Source organism: Pan paniscus, chromosome 9 (genome assembly GCF_029289425.2).
Source record: "Pan paniscus chromosome 9, NHGRI_mPanPan1-v2.0_pri, whole genome shotgun sequence".
NCBI lineage: Eukaryota > Metazoa > Chordata > Mammalia > Primates > Hominidae > Pan > Pan paniscus.
Window position 1 is genome coordinate 124,985,312 of NC_073258.2, and position 19,641 is coordinate 125,004,952.

At 35.7% G+C, this 19,641-nt stretch overlaps 1 protein-coding gene across 1 annotated transcript; it reads left to right on the top strand.

Moving 5' to 3' along the window:
- The first annotated feature begins 18,227 nt into the window (after positions 1-18,227).
- Positions 18,228-19,160, top strand: LOC100974904 (olfactory receptor 10D1B-like). Its single transcript, XM_003820109.1, has one exon. It carries the CDS (start codon positions 18,228-18,230, stop codon positions 19,158-19,160), a length of 933 nt encoding a protein of 310 aa, XP_003820157.1.
- The last annotated feature ends 481 nt before the right edge of the window (positions 19,161-19,641 follow it).

Consider the following 19,641-nt stretch of genomic DNA (forward strand, 5'->3'; position numbering starts at 1 on the left):
AAAATCTTACTTCTGAATAACTCCTGGGTGAACAACAAAATTAAAGAAGAAATAAAAAAATTCTTTGAAATTAATAAAAATAGGGACACAGCTTATCAAAGTCTGGGGGATGCAACCAAAATAGTGTTAAGAAGAAAGATTATAACCCTAAACACCTTCACTAAGAAATCAGAAAGATCTCAAATTAGCAATCTATGCACCTAGGGAGCTAGGAAAAAAAAAAAACCCAAAGCTAGGAAAGCAGAAATAACCAAAAGTAGAGAACTTAATAAAAGTGACATGCAAAAATCCATACAAAAGATCAATTACTAAAACACCAAAAGCAATGGCAACTAAAGCCGAAATTGACAAATGGGATCTAATTAAACTTAAGAGCTTCTGCATAGCAAAAGAAACTATCATCAGAGTGAATAGACAACCTACAGAATGGGAGAAAATTTTTGCAATCTATCCATCTGACAAAAGGCTAATATCCAGAATCTACAAGGAGCTTAAAAAATTTTACAAGAAAAAAACAAGCAAGGCTGGGCATGGTGGCTCACTCCTGTAATCCCAGCAATTTGGGAGACCAAGGAAGGTGGATCATCTGAGGTCAGGAGTTCAAGACTAGCCTGCACAACATGGTGAAACCCCATCTCTACTAAAAATACAAAAATTAGCTGGGCACAGTGGTGTGTGTGTGTGTGTGTGTGTGTGTGCGCGCGCCTGTGCACCTGTAATCCAAGCTACTTGGGAGGTTGAGGCAGGAGAATCTCTTGAGCCTGGGAGGCAGAGGTTGCAGTGAGCCGAGATTGCACCACTGCACTCCAGTTTGGGTGATAGAGCGAAACTCCATCTCAAAAAAAAAAAAAAAAGTGGGTGAAGCATATGAACAGACACTTCTCAAAAGAAGACACTTATGTGGCCAACAAACATATGAAAAAATGTTCATCATCACTGGTCATTAGAGAAATGCAAATCAAAACTCAAAACCATAATGAGATACCATCTCACACCAGTTAGAAGGGCTATGATTAAAAAGTCAGGAAGAAACATGCTGGAGAGGATGTGGAGAAATAGGACACTTTTACATTGTTGGTGGGAGTCTAAATTAGTTCAACCATTGTGGAAGAGTGTGGCAATTCCTCAAGGATATAGAACCAGAAATACCATTTGACCCAGCAATCCCATTACTGGGTATATACCCAAAGGATTATAAATCATTCTACTATAAAAGCATATGCACATGAATGTTTATTGTAGCACTGTTCACAACAGCAAAGACTTGAAACCAACCCAAATGCCCATCAGTGATAGACTGGATAAAGAAAATGTGGCATATAGACACCATGGAATACTATGCAGCCATAAAAAAGGATGAGTTCATGTCTTTTGCAGGGACGTGGATGAAGGTGGAAACCATCATTTTCAGCAAACGATCACAGGAACAGAAAACCAAACACCACATATTCTTACTCATAAGTGGGAGTTTAACAATGAGAACACATGGACACAGGGAGAGGAACGTTACACACTGAGGCCTGTCGGGGGTGAGGGGCTAGGGGAGGGATAGCATTAGGAGAAATACCTAATGTAGATGACGGATATAGAAAACCACCATGGCACGTATATACCTATGTAACAAACCTGCACGTTCTGCACATGTATCCCAGAACTTAAAGTATAACAATAATAATAATAATAATAATAATAATAAATCAATTAAACCAGGAGTTGGTTTTTCAAAAAAATAAGATTAATAGACTGCCAGCTAGATTAAGAAAGATAAAGAGAAGATCCAAATAAGCATAATCAGAAATGATAAAGGCACTATTACAACTGATCTCACAAAAATGAAAAGATCCTCAGAGACAACTATGAACAGCTATATGCAAAAAAATTAGAAAATCTAGAGGAAATGGATAAATTCCTGGAAGCACACAGTTTTCCAAGATTGAATCAAAAAAAGATTGACACCATGAATAGACAAAATCAAATTCTAAAATTAAATGAATAATCAAGAACCTACTAAGTAAGAAAACAAAACAAAACAAAACAAAGCAAAACAAAAACCCTGGACCAGATAGATTCACAGCCAAATTCTACCAAATGTACAAAGAAGAACTGAAACAAATCCTACTGAAACTATTCCAAAATACCAAGGAAATGAGACTCCTCCCTAACTCATTCTATGAAGCCAGCATCAGCCTGGCACATATCAAAATCTGGCACAGATACAATGAAAAAAGTAAACTTCAGGCCAATATTCCTCAGGAACACAGATGCAAAAATCCTTAACAACATATTAGCAACAGAATCTAGCAGCACATCAAAAAGTTAATACACCAGGACGCAAGCCTGGTTCAAAATGCAAGTCAATAAATGTTTTTCATCACATAAACAGAATTAAAAACCACAATAGACACAGAAAAAGCTTTCAATAAAATGCAACATCTCTTCATAATAAAAACCCTCAACATATTCAGCATTGAAAGAACATACCTAAATAATAAGAGCCTTCTATGACAAACCCACAGCCAACATCATACTGAATGGACAAAGGCTGAACCCATTCCCCATGAGCACTAGAATAGGACAAAGTTGCCTACTGTCACCACTCCTATTCAATATGGTACTGAAAGTCTGAGCCAAAGCAATCAGGCAAGAGAAAGAAATAAAAGGCATAAAATAGGAAATGAAGAAGTCAAAATATCTCTCTTTGCTGATGATGTGATTCTATACCTAGAAAATCCTAAAGAATCTCCCAAAAGGCTCCTAGAACTGATAAACAACTTCAGTAAAGTTATGGAATACAAAATCAATCGATTTTTTTTATTTTTTTTGAGATGGAGTCTCGCTGTGTCTCAAAAATATACAGTATATACAATATACATTATACAAAAATTAACTCAAAATGGACAAAAGATTTAAAGGTAGGACCTCAAAGTATAAAAATCTTGAAAGACAACCTAGAAAACACTCTTCTCAACATCAGCCATGGCAAAGAGTGTTTGGCTAAGTCCCCAAAAGCAATTGCAACAAAAACAAAAATAGACAAGTGGGACACTATGAGTGGGACACTCAGGGACTCAAAGAAAAAGGATGGGAGAAGATAATTTGCAAATTAATCCTCCACCAAAGTCTGAATATCCAGAATCTATAGGTAATTTAAATAAATTGACAAGCAAAAAATAAATAACCCCATTAAAAATAGGCAAAAGACATGAACAAAGTCCTCTCAAAAGAAAACATTTAAGCCACCAACAAACATGAAAAAATGTTCAGCATCACTAATCATGAGAGAAATGCAAATCAAAACCACAATGAGATACTATCTCATACCAGTCAGCAAGACTATCAATAGAGTCAGACAACAAAAGATGCCGGCAAGACTATGGAGAAAAGGAAATGTTTGTACCCTGTTGGTGGGAATGCAATTTAGTTATTACCATTTGACCCAGCACTGGATATATGCCCAAAGGAATATAAATTGTTCTACCATAAAGACACACACACTCACAATTTTATTTATCCAGTCATCTGCTGAAGAACATCTTGATTGCTTCCAAGTTTTGGCAATTATGGAAAAGCCTCTATAAACATACATTAGCAGGTTTTGGTGTGGACATAAGTTTTCAACTCCTTTCGGTAAACACCAAGGAGTGTTTTTCCTGGATCATATGATGAATATGTTTAGTTTTGTCAGCAGCTGCCAAACTGTCTTCCAAACTGGCTGTACTATTTTGCATTCCCACAAGCAATGAATGAGCATTCATGTTGCCTCATATCCTCCCCAGCATTTGGTGTTGTCAGTGTTCTGGATTTTTGCCATTCTAGTAGATGTATAGTGTATTTCATTGTTGTTTTTATTTGCATCTCTCTGATGACATATGATGTGGAACATTTTTCAAATGCCTATTTGTTGTCTGTATATTTTCTTTGGTGGGGTATCTGCTAAGGTATTTGGGCCATTTTAAAATCAGGGTTTTAAAAAAATATATTATTGAGTTTTAAGACTTCTTTGTATATTTTGAATAATAACAGTCATTTATTATATGTGTCTTTTACCAATATTTGCTTTCAATCTGTGGCTTGTATTTTTATTCTCTTGACAATGTCTTTTGCAGACCTGAAATTTTTAGTTTTAAGGAAGTGCAGATTAGCAATTCTTTTTTTTTTTTATGAATCATGAATTTCATGTTTTATCTAGAAAGCCATCACTAAATCCAAGGTTATCTAGATTTTCTCCTGTGTTTTTATAGGTATTTTATAGTTTTGCATTTAATATATTTAGGTCTGGAATCCATTTGGGGTTAATTTTTGTGAAGAGTTTGAATTTTGTCTAGATTTTGTTTTTTTATATGCGAATAACCAGCTATAGCACAATTTGTTTAAAAGGCTTTCTTTTTGCCATTTTATGTTGTCTTTGTTCTTCTGTCAAATATCAGTTGGCTATATTTATGTGGGTCTATTTCTGGACAATATATTCTGTTGTGTTAATCTATATGTCTGTTACTTTTATGAATTACAAACTGTCTTGATGACTGTAGCTTTAAAGTAAGCCTTGAAGTTAGGTAGTGTCAGTCCTTCAACTTCATTATTTTCCTTAACATCGTGTTGGCTATTCTGGATCTTTCACCTCTCAGCATAAACTTTAATAATCAGTTTGTAGTCAGGCATGGTGGTGCACATCTGTATTCCCAGCTATTAGGGAGGCCAAGGTGGGAGGATCACTTGAGCCCAGAAGTTCAAGGCTGCAGTGAGCCAAGATTGTGCCACTCTCCTCCAGCTTGGGCAACAGAGTGAGATCCCTTCTCAATGAAGAAAAAAATCAATTTTTAAATATTCACAAAATAACATGTTGGAATTTTTACTGGGGTTGCATTGAATTTATAGATCAAATTGGGAGGAACTGACATTTTGACAATACTGTTTCTTCTCCACAAACATGGACTATCTCTCCATTTACTTATTTACTGGATTTCTTCCACCAGAGACTGCAGTTTTGCTCATATAGGTCTTTGTTAGATTGATACCTAAGTATTTTTTTCTTTGATGAAGTGTTCATGTAAATGTTATTATGCTTTTAATTTCAAATTCCACTTTTCATTACAGGGAAACAATTTTATCAGTATAGGGAAACAATTGGCTTTGGTATGTTAACCTTTTATCTTGCAACTTTTCTATAATTACTATTTAGTTCAAGAATTTTTTATTGTTGTTGCTGATTTTCTTTTTCTGTCAATTCTTATAGATTTTCCACATAGACAACCATATTATCTGTGAATAAAGACAGTTACACTTCTTCCTTCCCAATGAATGTATCTTTTATTTCCTTTTCTTGTCTTATTGTATTAGCCAAGAAAATCTTGGCTAGATCTAAGATTTCTTCTTAGAAAATCTAAGATTTCTTCTTAGAAAATCTAAGATTTCTTCTTAGAAAATCTTAGATCTTAGCTAATTCAATAAGACAAGAAACATTGCATTTCCAGTACAATGATAAAAATGAGTGGTGAGAGGGGACATAGTGCCTTATTCCTGATCTTAGTGGGAAAGCTGCTTGTTTCTCCTTATTAAGCATGATGTTAACTGTAAGGTTGGGTTTTTCCTTTTTCATATATATGTATTGTCAAGTTGAGGAAGCTGCTCTTTATTCCTAGTTTGCTGAGAGTTTTTGGCATGAATGGACATTGGACTTTGTCAAATGCTTTTTCTGTATATATTGTATGATCATGTGAATTTTCTTCTTTAGCCTGTTGATGTAATAAATTACATGAATTGATTTTTAAGTGCTTAACCAGCCTGGTATACCTGGAATAAATTCCACTTGATCATAGTGCATATTTTTTATACATTGTTGGATTCAATTTACTAATATTTTGTTGAGGATTCTTTTACCTATACACTTGAGACATTTTGATCTGTAGTTTTATTTTCTAGTAACAACTTTGTCTACTTTTGGTATTAGTTTAAGGCTGGCCTCATAAAATTAGTTTGAAAGTATTCTGTGTCTATCTCCTAGATGAAATTGTACAGAATTGTTATAATTTCGTCCTGAAATGTTGGGTAGAATTTATCACTGAGCCCATTTGGGCCTGATACTTTCTAGTTTGGGAAGATATTAATTATTTACTTAATTTCTTTAATAGATACAGGCCTATTAAGATTGTCCATTTCTTCTTGAATGAGTTTTGGCAGATGTGTTGTTCAAGGAACTGACTGGTCCATTTCATCTAGGTTATGAAATTTGTGGGCATATAATTTATTATCCTGTTAAATGTGCATGGACTCTGTAGTGATGTTCCCACATTTATTTCTAATATAAGTAATTTGTATCTTCTCTCTTTTTTATTAGCCTGCTAGGCTACAGACATAAATCATATTGATATTTTTAAAGAACAAGCTTTTGGTTTTGTTGATTCCCTATTTTCAATTTCATGAATTTCTGCTCTAATTTTTATTGTTTCTTTTCTTCTTTTCTTTTCTTTCTTTTCTTTTTTTTCCTTTCCTCTCCTCGCCTCTCTTTCCTTTTCTTTCTTTTTGTGAGGGGATCTCACTCTGTTTCCTAGGCTGGCATGCAGTGGAGTGATCATGGCTCACTGTGGCCTTGAGCTTCCAGGCTCAAGTGATCCTTCCACCTTAGCCTTCTGAATAGCTGGGACCACAGGCACATACCAGCATGCCCAGCAATCTCTCTGTTTTTTTTTAATTTGTAGAAACAAGATCGCACTGTGTTCCCCAGGATGGTCTCAAACTGGACTCAAGCAATCCTGCCTCAGCCTTCCAAAGTGCTGTGATTACAGGTATGAACCACTATATTTGGCCTTATTATCTATTTTATTCTTCATGATTTGGATTTAATTTGCTCTTTCTTTTCTAGTTTCCTAAGATTGATGCTTAAACGAATGATATCAGATTTTTCTTCTTTTCTAATATGTGTATTTAATGCTACAAATTGTCCTCTAAGTACTGCTTTTGCTGTTTCCCCAAAATTTTGATAAGTTAATGTTTCATTTTCATTTAGTTATATTATTTTAAAATTTTTCTTGTGTTTCCTTCTTTGACCCTTTCTTGTATTGTTTAGAAGTAGGTTGTTTAATCTCCAATATTTTAGAATTTTCCAGCTACCTTTCTTTTTTGTTGCTGTTGAAATTATTTATTATAGCAAATATGCTATTTCAGGGAGTATTTACAATTAAATTTCTTCACATATTAATATTTTTAGGTACTTGTTATAATTACTTCTTTTTTTAACTTTTATCTTAGGTTCAGGGGTATGTGTGCAGATTTGCTATGTGTATAAATTGTGTGCTGCAGGGTTTGGTGTACAAATTATTTCGTCATCCAAGTAATAAGCATAGTATCTGATAGGTAGTTTTTCAATTATCACCCTTCCCCTACCCTGCACCCTGTAGTAGGCCTCAGTGTCTGTTGTTCCCTTCTTTGTGTCAATATGTACTCAGTGTTTAGCTCCCACTTACAAGTGAGAATGTGTGGTTTTTTTTTCTGTTCCTGTGCTAGTTTCCTAAGGATAATGACCTCCAGCTCTATCCATGTTGCTACAAAGGACATGATCTCATTCTTTTTGTGGCTGCATAGTATTCCATGATGTGTATCTATACTATATTTTCTTTACCCAACCTACTGTTGATGGATATTTAGGTTGATACCATGTCTTTCCTATTGTGAATAGCACTATGATAAACATATGCATATATGTGCCTTTATGGTAGAACAATTTTTATCCCTTTGGGTATATACCCAATAATGGGTTTACTGGGTCAAATGGTAATTCTGTTATAAGTTTTTTGAGAAATTGACACACTGCTTTCCACAATGACTGAACGAATTTTTATTCCCACCAGCAGTGTATAAAACATTCCCTTTTCTCTACAACTTCACCAGGATCTGTTACTTTTTGACTTTCTAATAGTAGTCATTACGACTGGTGTGAAATGGTATCTTGTCGTGGTTTTAATTTGCATTTCTCTAGTGATTAGTGATGTTGAGCATTTTCTCATATGCTTTTGAGCCACTTGTATGTCTTATTTTGAAAAGTGTCTGTTTATGTCTTTTGCCCACTTTTTAATGGGTTTGTTTTTTGCTTGTAAATTAAATTTGTTTAAGTTCCTTATAGATTCTGGATATTATACCTTTGTTGGATGCATAGTTTGCAAATATCTTCTCTGATTTTGTAATTTGTCTGTTTATTCGTTGTTTTTTGTTGTTGTTGTTGTGTTTGTTTTCCATGCAGAAGCTCTATTGTTTAATTAGGCCCCATTTGTTGATTTTTGTTTTTGTTGCATTTGCTTTTGGCATCTTCATCAAGAAATCTTTTCCAGGTCCTGTGTCCAAAATAGTATTTCCTAGGTTATCTTACAGGGTTTTTAGAGTTTCGGTTTTACATTGTATTTAATCCATTTTGAGTTTATTTTTGTGTATGGCATAAGGAAGGGGTTCAGTTATCCCAGCACCATTTATTGAATAGGGAGTCCTTTCCCCCATTGTTTGTTTTTGTCAATTTTTGTTGAAGATCAGATGGTTTTAGATGTATGGAATTATTTCTGGACTCTGTATTCTGTTCCTGTGGTCTATTTGTCTGTTTTTGTACCAGTACCATGCTATTTTGGTTACTGCAGCTTTGTAGTATAGTTTGAAGTTGGGTAATGTGATGCCTTTAGCTTTGTTCTTTTTGTTTAGGATTATCTTGGCTATTCAGGCTGTTATTGGTTCCATATGAATTTTTAAATACCTTTTTATAATTCTGCGTGGAATGTCATTGGTAGTTTGATAGGAATAGAATTGAATCCCTAAACTGCTTTGGACATTATGTCCACCTTAACAATATTGATTCTCCCTATCCATGAGCATGGAATGTTTTTCCATTCATTTGTGTCTTTGTGTAGTGTTTTGTAAATCTCATTGTAGAGATCTTTTTCCTCTCTGGTTAGCTGTATTCCTAGGTATTTTATTCTTTTTGTGGCTATTGTGAATGGGATTGCATTCTTGAGTTGGCCCTCAGCTTGGACGTTGTTGCAGTAGAGAAATGCTACTGATTTTTGTGCATTGATTTTGTATCTTGAAACTTTGCTGAGGTTGTTTATCATATCTAGGATCTGTTGCACACAGACTATGGAGTTTTCCAGATATAGAATTATGTAATCTGCAAACAGGGATAAGTTGACTAGCTCTCTTCATTTTATTTCTTTCTTCTTCCTGATTGCTCTGGCTAGGAATTACAGTACTATGTTGAATACGAGTGGCAAGAGAGGGCATCCTTGTCTTGTTCCAGTCTTTAACAGGAATGCTTCTAGCTTTTGCCCGTTCAGCATGATGTTGGCTGTGGGTTTTTCATAAATGGCTCTTATTATTTTGTAGTATGTTCCTTCAATGCCTAGTTTGTTGAGGGTTTTCACATTAAGTGATGTTGAATTTTATCAAAAGCCTTTTCTGCATTTATTGAGGTGATCATGTGGTTCTTGTCTTTAGTTCTATTTGTGTGATGAACCACATTTATTGATTTCTGTATGTTGAACCAATTTTAGAATATGTGTCATGTACAGATGAGAAGAATGTATATTCTGTTGTTTTGGGGTGGAGAATTTTGTAGATGTCTATTAAGTTTATTTCATCAAGTGTTGAGTTCAGGTCCCAAATATCTTTGTTAATTTTCTGTCACAATGATCTGTCTAATACCTAGTGGGGTGTTGAAGTCTTCCACTATTATTGTGTGGTTATCTAATCCCTTTGTAGGTCTTTAAGAATTGCTGTATGAATCTGGTTGCTCCTGTGCTGAGTATGTATATATTTAGAATAGTTAGGTCTTCTTGTGAATTGGGCCCTTCGCCATTATGTAATATTCTTCTTTGTGTTTTTTTATCTTTGTTGGTTTAAATTATGTTTTGTCCAAACTACTACTAAGTCCATCAAAGGCATTCTTCATTTTTGTTACAGTATTTTTGATCTCTGGCTTTTACTGAGGGAGGGGTTCTTTCTTCAAATGTCACTCTCTTCGCTATCATTGCTCGTCTGTTATTGCATGCTGTCTACTTTATCCACTTAGAGCCCCTAGCATAAAAGCACATTTTAAATTCTCAGTCTAATTATCCAGGATCCCTGCCATATCTGAATGTGGTTCATACACTTACTCTGTCTCTTCATCTGTGCTTTTTGCCTTTTGGTATGTCTGGCAGTTTTTTTCTTGATAGCTGGACATGAGGTACTGAGTAAAAGAAACTATTAGAAATAGGACTTTAGTCGTGTGGTGGTAATGTGTGGGGGAAGGAAAAGCTTTCTATATTCCTATGGTTGGGTCTCAGTCTTTAGTGAGATTCTGCCTTTAGATTTTGAAGTTCACAAGTGCTTCTCAATTCCTCCCCTGTCCTGAATTGGGACAGAATGGCTAGAGTGGGTTAGAGGTGAGATTGTTTTTCTGCCACATAGAAGGCCAGAGCTGGTTGGAGTTGGGTGTTTTCTTTCCCCCAGGTCATTTAGGCGCTGATAAAACTCCAGCAGGTTAGGTGCTGATTTAATAGTTTCTCCTGAGGTCAGACTAAGAAAAACAGAATTCTTCAGAATGCTTTAAAGTGGTTCCTTTTCCACTCCCCCTGCCAGAAGCGTTAAGGAACTTTTCTCCAATATTCACTACGTTGTGCACATGTACCCCAAAACTTAAAGTATAATAATAAAAAAAAAAAAAGAAAACCTGGCCAAACTTCTGGAAGCAAAAGGGTGGAGAGTATCCTATAACTGGATACCGCTAAGTTTTCGAATCTCATACTTGTCCACACTGAGTCTGCAACCATTCATCAATTACTGTTTAGGTTTTTCTACCCCAGGCACTGGTTCTGATGGAGGTTTCCATTCATGGGTTTCTGTTCCAGTAAGATATGATTCTCTGTATTCACCTCTTTCTCCAATTTTTGGGACAGTGGTTTTTCCTGTGGCCTCACTCCTCTGATAGAGCAAAGAAGAGTTGATGATTTTTTAGTTTAGCGAGCTTCAGCTTTTTACCTGTTGGTAGGATAAAGGGTTACCCTGAAGCTCTTACATGCTGGACCAGAAACCAGAAGTTGCCAATTGCTTTTCACGGTCAGTTATTTATATTAATGAGAAATAACTGAACTGCAACAGAATTTTGAATGTTGTTTTGATACATGAACAGGTTTAACTAGAATAAATTATTTGTGAAAGTTTATTTCTTGATGCTTGGTGTGAGGTGTTTATTTCCTGTTCTTACGATGCATAAATCATCATGGGTTCCAGTAAGTCAAGAATTTGAAAGCTAACACACGAAAAACTCAAGGGTATCCAAAACCACTGAAGGGGTTCTAGAGATTTAATATGACCCAGACCAAGACTTAATATTCTGATATAATTGGACTGAAATGTGTTGGGGAGCAGAAGGCTTTGAACATTTCTTCCAGCTTTCTCATAGTCTAGGAAGAAGTTTGTGTGTTAGGTCAATCATATTCCTTCTCAAATCTTTATTCCGTGATGGTCAAAGTTGTTTAGAATACATATTAATAGCCTCTTGAAAATAATCTAATTGCAGCCAGGCATGGTGGCTCATGCTTGTAATCCCAGCACTTTGGGAGGCCAAGGCGGGTAGATCACCTGAGGTCAGGAGTTTGAGACCAACATGGTGAAACCCCATCTCTACTAAAAATACAAATATTAGCCAGGCGTGGTGGCAGGCACCGGTCATCCTAGCTACTTGGGAGGCTGAGGCCCAAGAATCGCTTGAACCTGGGAGGCAGAGGTTCTAGTGAGCCGGGATTGTGCCACTGCACTCCAGCCTAGGCGACAGAGTGTGACTTTGTCTAAAAAAACAAACAAAAACAACAACAACAAAAAAACACAACTGATTGCTCTCTAATTGATATATAAAACTAATATAATTTATGATATTTGTTTAAAAAAAGTTGTACTATTAGATCAGCATCCTAAGACAAATTATTATGGAACTCTGATATGTCTGAAATTATTGCAGGTGTTGGTAAATTTGAGGTACTCTAGAAGACGGTTTTCAAGGGGTAAACACCAGCAGTTTTCTCTGAATCCCTTTTTGTCAACAAAATTAGATTATTATTAGATACATATTTGTTGTTATGACAAAATGGGAGGCATTTAGCCACTTATGCCCAGTGTTCCATTATTGGAACACTAAGCATGTGGGAGTTATTTATATCCTACTGCTGAAGGTCATCGCCAAGGTCTGATTGCAAAAATTCAAAAAATTGCAACTTCAGGTGTAAATGGGTTAAGAAAGATGGATATTGTAATAAGTAATAGAGTTTTACACTTAAAGTTTTGTTAAATATTTTTCTGAATCATGCAGTAAACACTACACTTAACTGCTTTATGGTGCTGGTTTGAATCATAATAAAATAATATCTCTTAAGAGGATCAAGCCAGATCAGTGTCAGCTGCCTTTTTGTTACTTAGGAATTCTTCATATCCATAAACCCAAGTGAAGGAGAACTATGGTATAAGTGAACATTATGCTCTTTCAGAGGTTGAGGACTTACCTTTTTGCAGGATGACTTAGCCATGATATCTAGAGTAAACCCTAAATCTTCCTTTCCAAACCCTTGTTGGACATGTTTCCATATGTATATCCTGAATCACATAAAAGTTCTTTTCTCTCCTGACTTCAATTCAATTCACCAATCTTTGGGGTATTAGGATCCAAGGAACCATGCTTGATTATTTCCACTTTGGTTTCTTTGAGACAGTATCCCGCCGCCACCAACAAATGGACAGATAGTATGTGAATAGTTATTTTTATTAGAGTAATTGGGGGTTACTATAAATACATGAACAAAAAACGGTAAAACCTTTCATTTAAAGGATGGGATCTACCTCTGTGGGTGAGGTCATTTCACTTATGTCCGGGAAAAAGTCTTCAAGCTTACTGAATATTTGAACTCATAAGTAGAAGTAAAACAAGGAGATAGGCTGTTATTTCTGAATGAAATGAATATGATGCAAATTTATCTTTGTTACACCATAATCTGAAGTATGTTCTTGGGGATTATCATTAGGCACTAAAACTTCTCTGTAGCTCTACAACCTATTAACTTAGTATAATATAATCTTGAAAGACTCGTGTTCCTCTCCTGAGCTATAAGCTGGTGCCATAAACTATTAAAATAATAATATATAAAGATAGTTAATGGCTGCAAGGGTGCCAGGAAAACTTCTCCAAACTTGGAAGCATGAATCTGTGAGTGATATTTTTTCCCTTACACAGGGGCAATTTCTCTCCGCATCAAGTATTTTTGGAGACAGTGAAGGTGTAATAGAAATAAGACTAAACATGGAGTCGAAGATTTGGGTATAAGTTACTCTTCACTTTTTAGTTTCAGAAAAGTTTTTAAGTCTCTGAATTTCAATGTCCTTATCTGGAAATTACAACAATCTTGCAAGGCTTTTCTGAGAATTAATTAAGAGAAAATAAAATTACATTGTAAAAATAAAGGAATACGAAATAAGATTATTTAGAATTATTGTCTTTGAGTGAGTATTAGGAAGTCAGAATTAGTAACTACTCAGCAAAGCATTCCTACTGTTCTGCGTGTGAGACCCAAATCTACCCACCAATAGATGTAGATACTTGTTCAATTCACTTACATTCTTTGTGCCTCGGCTTTCTGATGTAAAATGGGAATTAACACTACCTGTTTTACAGAGTTTTGGTAAAGACTAAGAGAGTTAGTATGCATAAAATAATCAGTACAATGCTTGTATGTATTCATTTTTAACATAATTGAAATTTTTTGGGTTTTTTTTAAGCTACATACCATACACAAAAGTATCCCAATGAGCATCTACCATCCCAAGGGACTCTTCTTCAGTGGAATTCTGGCTTTCCCCATGGCATGTGCTTCTTTTCTTCTAAGATGCATTAAAAATGGTGTTAATTTGTTACCATGGTAACTGCTATACATATATTCATAGTTCTTATTGGTTTTTCTGTTTGTTGTTTTGGGGGGTTTTAAACTTTTAGTGTCCAGGAGTACATGTGAAGGTTTGTTACCTAGGTAAACTCATGTCATGGGGGTTTGTTGTATGGATTATTTAATCACTCAGGTACTTAAGCCCAGTATCCAACAGGTTTCTTTTCTGCTTCTCTTCCCCCTTCCACCTTCAACCCTCAAGTAGACCCCAGTGACCATTTCCTTCTTTGTGTTCATAAGTTCTTATCATTTAGCTCCCACTTACAAGAGAGAACATGCAGTATTTTGTTTTCTGTTCCTGCATTAGTTTGCTAAGGGTAATGTTTTAAAGGTGAATAGATCTATCACATTTGAATGAAAATCACCTGCTTACAAAGAGAACCATTTGTTAAGCTTTATTGTGCCTACTCAGATACATATATATATAATATGTATCTATAGATACATATTATATAATATGTATAGATACACATATATAATATGTATATATACATATTATGTAATATGTATCTATAGATGCATATATATAATATGTATCTATAGATACATATACATAATATGTATCTATATATACATATACATAATATGTATCTATATATACATATATGATATGTATATATACACATATACATATATGATATGTATGTATAAATATACATATATATGAAAAGATGGACTATGTAATAAAATCAAATGATCTCAAAATTATAAGCAATATAAAGGGCACATGTAGGATAATCTTGCATTCTGATTAGGAATGTCCCTTATCACCTCTCTGAAAGAATGCTTTTTGATCCATGCTTACACTCTTTACAGTGGTAGTAAACTCACTCCTTCACAAGGCAACATATCTCACCATTGTTTTTCTCCTTATACCGAAATGAAATCTAAGTTTTTATTAGTTTCACATCTTTTTACTGGCTTTTCACCATGGAAAACCACACGACAAATCTACATAGCAGTTTTTGTAAGTATTTGAAGTCAAGTGTCATGTCTCTACTTCTCTAAACAAAATATCCCTTGGGAGCTCTCACAGTAGAAGGGGAGAAGTGTTGGCTTTGGAATCAGATCTGGGTTTAATTCTTAGCTCAATCACTTTCCAGCTGTGTGATCAAGGTATTAAATCTCTCTGTGCTTTAGTCTTTCTCTCCTACTTAATAAGTTTGTTTTGTGACTTAAATAAGAAAAAAACACTAAACTTGAAAAAAAAATCACAGTACTTAGAAATATTCAATCAATATTAACTGTTAGGTATTTTAAATCATTTTCATATGCGATGAGCCACTTTATCAATTTATAATCTTTCTTTGAATGTATTTAGTTTATTAATATTACTTTTAAGATGCATTTGCTGGAAGAACACATACATAACAACTAAACAATTGTTAATTATTTATTAAATTCTGTCTTAAATGGTGATGCTAATTGTAGATATCTACAAATTCCCAGAAATTTTGATGCAATTAAATTACAGGTGTTTAAATGTCACCACAGGCAAAGACATAAACATGTAAGAGACAGGCACAAAAAGAACCATGAACCCTTGAGGTCAGGATTGGAGTCCATTCTCTAGGCAAACACACTGGGAAGAGGTGTATATATTTTCTCTTTCAAAGCATCTCACTATTGCTATTTTATTTTGGGTGGCAAATGTGGTTAACTTTAATTGCTCCCTCATAGCTACCAATGACTACATCATGAGAAATGCCCAACGGTATGTGAAGAAAATAATCCAGGGAGAATGAGTGTGTTCACGTCTTGATAGTATACCCCCTTGGGACCTCCTTCTATAAACACCAAATTTGAGTTCCTGAGGCTGAGATACCACACTCTTCTGGAAACCAGAGAATGTGACTTGGTTTCTCTTTTACAATACTGCAGAAAATTCCACAATGGTCTATGTGGACTGCACGAGTGTTCAAAGGTATTAAAGTTTCAGATTTTGTATTTAAATGTATGATTCATTTAAGTGTATTTTTGTATGAGGTGTTAGGCATGGGTCTGGGATCACTGGTTTTTGTTTTGTTTTGTTTTGTTTTACTATATGAATGGCTAATTGTTTCAGAATTATTTGGTATTTGTTGAAAAGACCATTTTTCTCTATTTACTTGCCTTTGCACAATTTTTCAAAAATCAATTGACCATATATGTGTGGTTCTGTTCTCAGGATCTCTGTTCTGTTCTATTGAGCTATGAGTCCCTTCATCAATACCATCAATACCACATGGTCTTGATTTAACATAGCATTATGCATTATAGTAAGTTTTAAAATCTAGTAGTATGAGCCCTCAAACTTTGTTGTTTTTCAAAAGCGTCTGTCTATTATAATTATTCTTTACATATAAACTTCAGAATTGTCTTCTTAATATCTAAAAAAAATATTCTGTTGGAATTCAGATCGAGAGTGCATTGATGATACAGTTTAGGTAGAATTGATTTCTTAACGATACTGAGTCTTCCAATCCATAAACACAGTTTGTTTCTCCATTTATATGTGTCTTCTTTGATTGCTTCCATTAATGTTTTATTTTCAATATACTGATCCTGCACATATTTTACTAGACTCAAAACTGTGTACTTTGGTGATGTTATAAATGATACTATTCATTTTACTTTTGCTTTACTATTTTTAATTGCCAATATATGGAAACATAACATATTTTTGTATATTGACTTTGCATACAGTGACTTTGCTAAATTCCCTTATTAGTTCTAGAAGCTTTTATTGTAGATTCCTTGGGATTTATTATGGAGATAAACATATTGTATGTAGATAGAAAAAGTTTCATTTTTTACTTTGTATCCTCTTGCCTTTTTTCTCTTATGTCACACTAGTTAGAACTCCCAGTATGATGTTAAATATTTCTAATTTCTTAAGCATTAATTCTATATTTCAGTTCTAAATGGTTTCTTTGTTCCTTTTTTTATAGTTTACATTTGTCTGCTGAGGACTTCTATTCCTGCATATATTTTAAATTTGTTTATTTATACCTTATGGAACACAGTCATAACAGATGCTTTAATATTTTTGATAATTCTAATATCTGGGTAATTGCAGGGTTGATATTTGTTGATCATCTCTTCTGTTGAGAATTGGTTACATTTTCTTGATTTTTTGTATGCTAAATAATTTCAGATTTCATTCTGGACACTTTTCATGTTATGCTATTTAGACTCCAGATCCTGTTAAAATTCTCTGGAGAATATTGATTTTTGTTTGCTTCTTTGTTTGTTTTAACACATTGTCAATCCATAGCATCAGACAGGTAGCTCCTCTTGCCTTCCATGGGCAATGTTTCCAATGTCAGTACAATTTTCAAAGCCTTTAATATGCCGCATCGTGTTTGTCTTTCAAATGTACCGCTCAGAAGTTAGTATGAGATTTTGCCACGCAGAGGTCAGTCTAAGACCTGGGTGGTGTTTCAAATTGTCATTCAGTTTTTAAAGCCTTTGTGATACTTCCTTGGGTCTGTTCCACACATGCACAGCTTAGGAGTGAGCTCTGGCTTTGTTTCCTTCCCCAGCTCTCTTATCTAAAGAAATATGCACCAGTCTCCCCTGTCGATCCCTTTACACACACACACACACACACACACACACACACACACACACACACTCCTCCATGCAGGCATCTTCTATTCAGAAAGTGGAGTTTATCTCCAAGTTTTTGTTTCTCATGCTATTGCCTCATAGTTTCAAAATTGAGAAGACTTGTGACACAGCTGGAATTAAAAAGAGAGAGAGACAATGCAGGAATTCCCTCACATGCTTTGATCACAGAGGCCTCTTTTATCAGGCTTCCTAGTGAAAAACATGGGTCATCTATTGGGGTTTCAGCATCCTGAGCAGCCCCTACTCAGTTCTGTAACTTTGGCCACCCTCCGTTCAAAACTACAAGATTAGAGGAGAAATGTAGTAGAAATTCATATTTGTAGGGGTTTCTCCTCTAGGTTTTGTCTCCTCTTGCCCATCTGCCTCTTCTGTTTGCTTTTCAGAGTTCTTAGGCAAATAACTTTTGTGATTTTAAATAGAGTTTTAATTGTATTCTGTGAGAAAGAGGCTATGGTGACCTCAGTCCAGCTTGGCCAAAACCAAAAGTTAAAGACTACAGTCAAGAATTTTTATCATCCTTATGTTTTTATGTAGATCTGCCCCTACGTAAGAAGGTTGATTGTGGAATGTTAAAACACGAAGCCAGCACATCTATCAGACAGCTTCTTGATTTGATGTCAGTATTCATACTTTGCAGACCTGTGTTCTTTTTTGAAGTCCAACACTCTGACAAAGATGAGGAATCTCTCTGTGGTGACTGAATTCATCCTGCTGGGCATCCCTCACACGGAGGGTCTGGAGACTATGCTCTTGGTCCTGTTTTTGTCCTTCTACATCTTCACCCTTATGGGGAACCTGCTCATCTTGCTGGCTATTGTCTCCTCTGCTCAGCTTCACACACCCATGTACTTCTTCCTGTGCAAGCTGTCTGTTTTTGACATATTTTTCCCTTCTGTGAGTTCCCCTAAGATGCTGTGCTATCTTTCAGGGAACAGCCGAGCCATCTCCTATGCAGGCTGTGCATCCCAGCTCTTCTTCTACCATTTCCTGGGCTGCACTGAATGTTTCCTGTACACGGTGATGGCCTACGACCGCTTTGTTGCCATTTGTCACCCTCTACGCTACACCATAATCATGAGCCACAGAGCGTGTATCATCCTAGCCATGGGGACCTCATTCTTTGGCTGCATTCAGGCCATCTTTCTGACCACTCTCACCTTCCAATTGCCTTACTGTGGCCCCAATGAGGTGGACTATTATTTCTGTGATATCCCAGTCATGCTGAAGCTGGCTTGTGCAGATACCTCAGCCCTGGAGATGGTGGGGTTCATCAGTGTGGGCCTCATGCCCCTCAGCTGTTTCCTTCTCATCCTCACCTCCTACAGCTGCATTATTTGCTCCATCCTGCAGATCCGCTCTGCTGAGGGCCGACGCTGTGCCTTCTCCACCTGCAGCGCCCACCTCACTGCCATCCTTCTCTCCTTTATGCCAGTGGTTCTCATCTACCTGCAGCCCACCCTCAATCCCTGGCTTAATGCAACAGTTCAAATCCTGAATAACTTGGTCACCCCCATGCTGAATCCTTTGATCTATAGTCTGAGAAATAAGGAAGTTAAATATTCTCTGAGAAAGGTTCTGCAGCCAGTAGCTTTCCTTCCTGGGAGGTGATAGAGAAGGATCCGTAGCTTAACACTAATAACACCACAATAGTTACAAAAGGTATTTCCTTTTGTGCAATAAGGAGCACAGATATTACCACAGCCCCCTTTTACAGGTGAAAAAGTGAAGACTTGAAGACATAAAGTGAATGACTCAAGGTGAGGTAACTAATAAATTATCCTGTCTGGGAAAAATTATCTCTTCCTGCTTGGCAAGTTATTCTGGACCTTCTCTTCAATTGTCTCTTCTATTTTTCTGCCCTTACATCTTCTCCTTCTCTCCTCTTTCTCCTTACTCTAGCACTCGTCTTCACTGGCATGTTTTTTCTAATTGACCCATTAAATGTCAGCACTGATTAAATAAACCCTCCTTTGATAGTCTAGAAGTTGCAGAAAAATGGAAGAGGTTCAACTACATGGAGGTGGTATCCTGCAACTTCTCAAGCATAAAGAAGTTGTATAAAATAAAAGAACTTCTGGATGGGATGTAA